Below are 6000 nucleotides of genomic sequence, written 5' to 3' on the forward strand. Positions count from 1 at the left end.
TGTGTGGTGAGGTTGTAGTGTGGTATGGTTCATGTGTGGTGAGGTTGTAGTGTGGTATGGTTCATGTGTGGTGAGGTTGTAGTGTGGTATGGTTCATGTGTGGTGAGGTTGTAGTGTGGTATGGTTCATGTGTGGTGAGGTTGTAGTGTGGTATGGTTCATGTGTGGTGAGGTTGTAGTGTGGTATGGTTCATGTGTGGTGAGGTTGTAGTGTGGTGAGGTTGTAGTGCGGTGAGGTTGTAGTGTGGTGAGGTTGATGTGTGGTGAGGTTGTAGTGCGGTGAGGTTGTAGTGCGGTGAGGTTGTAGTGTGGTGTGGTTGATGTGTGGTGAGGTTGTAGTGCGGTATGGTTCATGTGTGGTGTGGTTGTAGTGTGGTGTGGTTCATGTGTGGTGAGGTTGTAGTGCGGTGAGGTTGTAGTGTGGTGAGGTTGATGTGTGGTGAGGTTGTAGTGTGGTATGGTTCATGTGTGGTGTCTGTCCTTCCCAGGTTGAATGGGGAGGAGAAGCCCCTCCAGGCTACCCGGGGGTCCCGCGACCCAGAGGATGGGGAGGAGCTTGTTGGCCCCGACGATGAGGAAGACGAGGAGCACAGTGATTCTGCCGGGAAACCGGGAGATGAAACACTTCCCTGTAACCATGACGATGACGACGTTGTGCAAGACGACATCGACTTCGAGGGAGCGGATGATGTGGACCTGAGCTGCAAACCGTCTCCACGGAGGTGAGCGGACCCTCATGAGGCCCTGGGTCTGAACACCCTCATGAGGCCCTGGGTCGGAGGGAAACGCCATGTCCATTCCTCTGTCTGAAAGTTGAAAGTTGTGTAGGCAGACTTGGCTAGTGGTCGTGCGGCGTGCTAACGTGCTAACATGCTAACGTGCTAACGCCTGCTTCTCCCTCGTCCACAGCAGGTATGAGGAGGATGATCAGAGTGGATACTCAGCGCTCGATCACATCCGCCAGCTCTCTGACATGCATAAGATGGAGGAGAGCGAGTTCAGTGATGGTGACGCAGCCTCCTTCAGCTCCTCTAGTCTGGTGGAGACCATCAAACAGCCCCTGTACAGGAAGTCCAAGTCCCAGGTAACACATGCTGTGTGTACATGTGTGTGTGCGTGGGTGTACCTGTCTGTGTGTGTGTGTGTGTACCTTTCTGTGTGTGTGTGTGTGTGTGTGTGTGTGTACCTGTCTGTGTGTGTGTGTACCTGTGTGTGTGTGTGTGTGTGTGTACCTGTCTGTGAGTGTGTGTACCTGTCTGTGAGTGTGTGTACCTGTGTGTGTGTGTGTGTGTGTGTGTGTGTGTGTGTGTGTGTGTGTGTGTGTGTGTGTGTGTACCTGTGTGTGTGTGTGTGTGTGTGTGTGTGTGTGTGTCTGTGTGTGTGTGTACCTGTCTGTGAGTGTGTGTACCTGTGTGTGTGTGTGTGTACCTGTGTGTGTACGTGTGTGTACCTGTGTGTGTGTGTGTGTGTGTGTGTGTGTTGTGGTCTAACCCCTCTCCCCTCCATCCCTCCAGGCCTACGCCATGATGCTCTCCCTGGCTGACAAGGATGCGCTCCACCCGGCCTCTCACTCCCCCGCCAGCATGTGGCACAGCCTAGCCCGTGCTGCCGCAGAGTCCAGCGCCATCCAGTCCCTCAGCCATGTATGATAGCCCCCCTCTGACCCCGACCTATGGCACTGGGAGCCCCCTGGGCCGGCAGCAGGGTCTGTGGAGCCTGGCTCATCAGAGACTGCTGAGCAGAACGCCTTACTTGCTGGCAGGGTCGCCCCAGACCCGCGCCGCCCAAACAGCCCACCACCGCTACATCCGGTTACCCTCGTTAATATTGACAATGATGATAGTGATGATAATAATGACAATAATAATGCTGAATAATAATAGCTGTATTTATTCCGTTTGAGTTTCTATGTTTTGCACAGCAAAGGCAGCTGTTGGACAGGGGGGATGGAGGTTAACCACATGCTTACGTGTCTGAAGCGTCTGTTATCCAATAGGAAGAGCCGAGCCCACTAGACGTGTGTTAGGGTTGTATTTGAACACCTTATTCAGAGTGCCCCACCGTTTCCTTAACCTTGCCCCCTCCTCATCGTGACCTCCCGGAGCCCCCCGGAGAAGCAAAGCTGGCCCTAGAGATAGTATACTTTGCGAAGATGTTTGGAAAGGTGGGGTTGAATTGCAGTCGGTGGTTCACATGAAAGTTCCTCCTGAGCTTCAGACACAAGGGCATTCACTACATCACCACGGTTACAGTCTCTAAAGATCTAAAAGAAAGGAAATAGTTTAAAAAACAGTGACCAGACCAGCCTTCTACATTGTCTGTTATTTTGCCGAGGTGCTTGTGTCTGCACAATCCAAGCACTGCACACAAGACTGTCAACTGCTCTCCATCCTGCCCACCTGTGCATCTGTGAAAAGATATAAATAGATTGTCTTTTTAGTGGAAGAAAACCACGTTTTTTTTACTGAGTAGCAAGTACTGAGATGTATTGTCGTTCTTTAAACCCCCACAAAGCCTCTCCCTCTTTAGCCCAAACTCACAGTAGTCAGCCGATCATACCACTACATAGCCTAAATGGTAGTTGTTAGCGACTCCATCTTTGTGTGTCTTTCATTTTTTTTAGACAATCATGATTCTTTTTTTTTTTCTTTTTTTTATGTCGGTGTTGTTGTTGTTGCTGTTGTACGTTGAGAATTGTATTTATTTCTTGGCAAACTGTAGTTTGTTTACTGAATAGTACTGCTCTCCCCTCTGTACAGAGGACTTCCACGGAGCTCGATCCAGAGTTCTGTGGGGTTTGTAGAATATGTCTGAGTGCCGGATAGTATTAAACACCATTCTCTCTTATTCTTCTAATGAAACAGGTCCATGCATAGATATTAACTCGTTTTTTGTATGAAAATGAACTGATTCAAATGTAAGAAAATGAAAAATCCTTATAAAGAATGATCAAATAAAAATGGCATCATTTCTTCATTAAAGCATGATTGGTCTGATTAGATCTATGTCTGACGTTTTTTACGGTTGTCTGCAAGCTTGTGTGATGTTGAGTCCATGTTAATCCCTTGTGCCAGACCTATAAGAAATAACAGATTATATACGTTGATCCATTTTGAGGGACCAGATTGTTGTTTTTTGTCGTCTTTGTTTTGTTTATAATCCGTTTTAAAAAGTAATCAGCAAGTTGAGGTACTTTGTTTATGCTTTCTACAATGTAACTGTAATGCATTTCAATTCAATACTGTGGGAGGAGCAACTAAGAAATAAAGGACTACAAAGTACTTCTGCTCTATTAATGTCCCTACAGTCTCTGTGGCTTCTGCTCTATTAATGTCCCTACAGTCTCTGTGGCTTCTGCTCTATTAATGTCCCTACAGTCTCTGTGGCTTCTGCTCTATTAATGTCCCTACAGTCTCTGAGGCTTCTGCTCTATTAATGTCCCTACAGTCTCTGAGGCTTCTGCTCTATTAATGTCCCTACAGTCTCTGTGGCTTCTGCTCTATTAATGTCCCTACAGTCTCTGTGGCTTCTGCTCTATTAATGTCCCTACAGTCTCTGAGGCTTCTGCTCTATTAATGTCCCTACAGTCTCTGAGGCTTCTGCTCTATTAATGTCCCTACAGTCTCTGTGGCTTCTGCTCTATTAATGTCCCTACAGTCTCTGAGGCTTCTGCTCTATTAATGTCCCTACAGTCTCTGTGGCTTCTGCTCTATTAATGTCCCTACAGTCTCTGAGGCTTCTGCTCTATTAATGTCCCTACAGTCTCTGAGGCTTCTGCTCTATTAATGTCCCTACAGTCTCTGAGGCTTCTGCTCTATTAATGTCCCTACAGTCTCTGAGGCTTTCGCTTCCTCTGTCAATCTCCAGCTCTAGTGCGTTCTCTCTCGTCTCCCGCCTTGTTGCTTTACTACATTTCCTCTGTCTCCCTCTCTCCTCTGTCTCTCTCTCTGTCTCTCTCTCCTCTCTGTCTCTCTCTCTCCTCTCTGTCTCTCTCTCCTCTCTGTCTCTCTCTCCTCTCTGTCTCTCTCTCTCCCTTTTTCTCTCCCTCCCTCTCTCTCTCTCCTCTCTGTCTCTCTCCCCTCTCTCTCTCTCTCCCCTCTCTTTCTCTCTCTCCTCTCTGATGTCTTCCTCCCACCTGAGTAGAACAGCCACCTGAATCCTCCTACAGCTCCAGTGCACAAAGCGAAATAGACTGATTAAAAAAGCTGATACTCTTTGACAAACACACAGAGAGAGCCGCGGAGCGGAGGTCTGAATGTGTCGGGAGCGGAGGGTCTGAATGCGTCGGGAGCGGAGACAGGACTGTGTCTCTTTGTGTGGGGCATTTGTGTGGCATGATGGATGAGGTGGAGCGATGTGATGACCTGGCTCATCGCTCAAGAGCTCAATGAGGGCCCCGTCTTACAGCCGGCCCCCCTAACCCTGTCAGACCCCCTCCATCACCAGCAGGCTGTGTGGGCGGATATTGTGACTGGGGCCCTGACTGGATTGTCCACCGAGGGCCTGGGGGGGGTGGGGGGGGGGGGGGGGGGGGGGGGGGGGCTTCAGTTGTGTCACTGAAGAACTCTGGCCCTGACTCTGCTTACAGTGATCCTGGCATTAATGGATGAGAGGTTTTTGTTGCGTGTTGTCCAGTCCACGGGCGCTGTAGGATGTCCATCTTTGATGAGGTCAGAGTGGGGGCGAGCAGGTCTGATGAGGTCAGCAGGGGTCAACCCCAGGAGAACAGGACTGTAATGGAGTGTGTGTGACGAGGAAAGACCCAGCTGTTTTGGTCAGCCTTTCTGGCCAGTGGGACGTTAGGATCCTCGTTCTCAGTGCTGAATGCTCCCTGCCAAAACACAGCGGCATTCTCCAAATTACACCAAATTATGACAAAAAAGTGTCTTCATTGCCGTGACGGTGTGTTTTGGGTCCGACTGAGAACAACAGAGGCGTCGGGTTTCGTTGGATTAACGGCGCATAGCAGGGTGTCCATGCATCCTCACTCTTAAGCCACATGCTTTCACCAGTTTTTAGCATATTAGCCTGTCGATCCACACAAAGGCTTCTGTGAGGATAGAGCTGGCAGTGTAAATGCTGGGAGCCCCACAACATGCTCCTGACAGGATTACAGCACGACAAGAAGAAGAAAATGTGTCCATGGTTTCCAGTTAACAAACCATTTCCTTGATCTACATGAAATATGTTTTAGGATTAGGATTGTGCGTGTGTGTGTTTGTGTGTGTGTGTGTGCGTGTACGTGTGTGTGTGTGTACACGTGTGTGTGTGGTTGGGTGGGCATTGTGGGCAGCCGTGCCCGGGCTGGGAGGCACTCAGCTAATGGGACAGCTGGCAGAGGCACAGAATCCACCAGGCCTCGTTATGGCCCCGCCCACCAGCAACGCCACCACCCAGCCTGCCAGGCTCTCACCCCCCCCCCCCCCCCCCCCACACACACACACACACAGACACATCACACCCCAGAGGGCACACACAGCTGGCTCTCAGGGTGATTGGCTTGGCAGCGTCGCTGGCTGAAATGCCAGGGGAAACATTGGTGAGGAGGGAGTCGGGAAGGAAACCCTGAAGAGCGCCTCAGTTTGGCACCAAGCAGAGCCTCAATAGGGGGAACTACACAAATCATCACATCAACTTTTAGCTGTGTTTCCAATCTTGGTGACACCTCCCCCCCTCCCCCCCCTTATCCTCCTCCTCCTTCAGTAACAGGGACAGACAGGACAAATCTCTTCCCTGCTTTCATTAAAGAGTGTGTTATTGTCCCCTGGTGATTCAAGGCGGTAACTGTTATTGATGGACCCAGCCGCTCTGAGGAGTGGTCATGATGTGGTTTACTTACAACACATCTAACTAGAAAGGCGTGGCAGTGGAACAGCCAGGAGGCTGTTGTTGAACTCCACTCTCCTTGATTTTCTACAAAAAAACATCCAAACGCTAGTTAGCACTTGCATCATCAATCGCAGAATGTTTAAAATGGGTCTGAATAAAGGTTGTCATTTGG

General features: G+C 49.7%; 1 protein-coding gene across 1 annotated transcript in view; it reads left to right on the forward strand.

Moving 5' to 3' along the window:
- LOC136951810 (histone-lysine N-methyltransferase MECOM-like) overlaps window positions 1-3272 on the forward strand; it is a 113806-nt gene extending 110534 nt beyond the window's left edge. The window contains exons 15-17 of the mRNA XM_067246418.1: window positions 488-721; window positions 912-1083; window positions 1514-3272. Coding sequence (XP_067102519.1) covers window positions 488-721; window positions 912-1083; window positions 1514-1648 — 541 coding nt within the window. The 3' untranslated portion in view covers window positions 1649-3272. The remainder of the gene's footprint in view (window positions 1-487; window positions 722-911; window positions 1084-1513) is intronic.
- The last annotated feature ends 2728 nt before the right edge of the window (window positions 3273-6000 follow it).

The sequence above is a fragment of the Osmerus mordax genome, chromosome 11 (genome assembly GCF_038355195.1).
Source record: "Osmerus mordax isolate fOsmMor3 chromosome 11, fOsmMor3.pri, whole genome shotgun sequence".
NCBI classification, from domain to species: Eukaryota; Metazoa; Chordata; class Actinopteri; order Osmeriformes; family Osmeridae; genus Osmerus; species Osmerus mordax.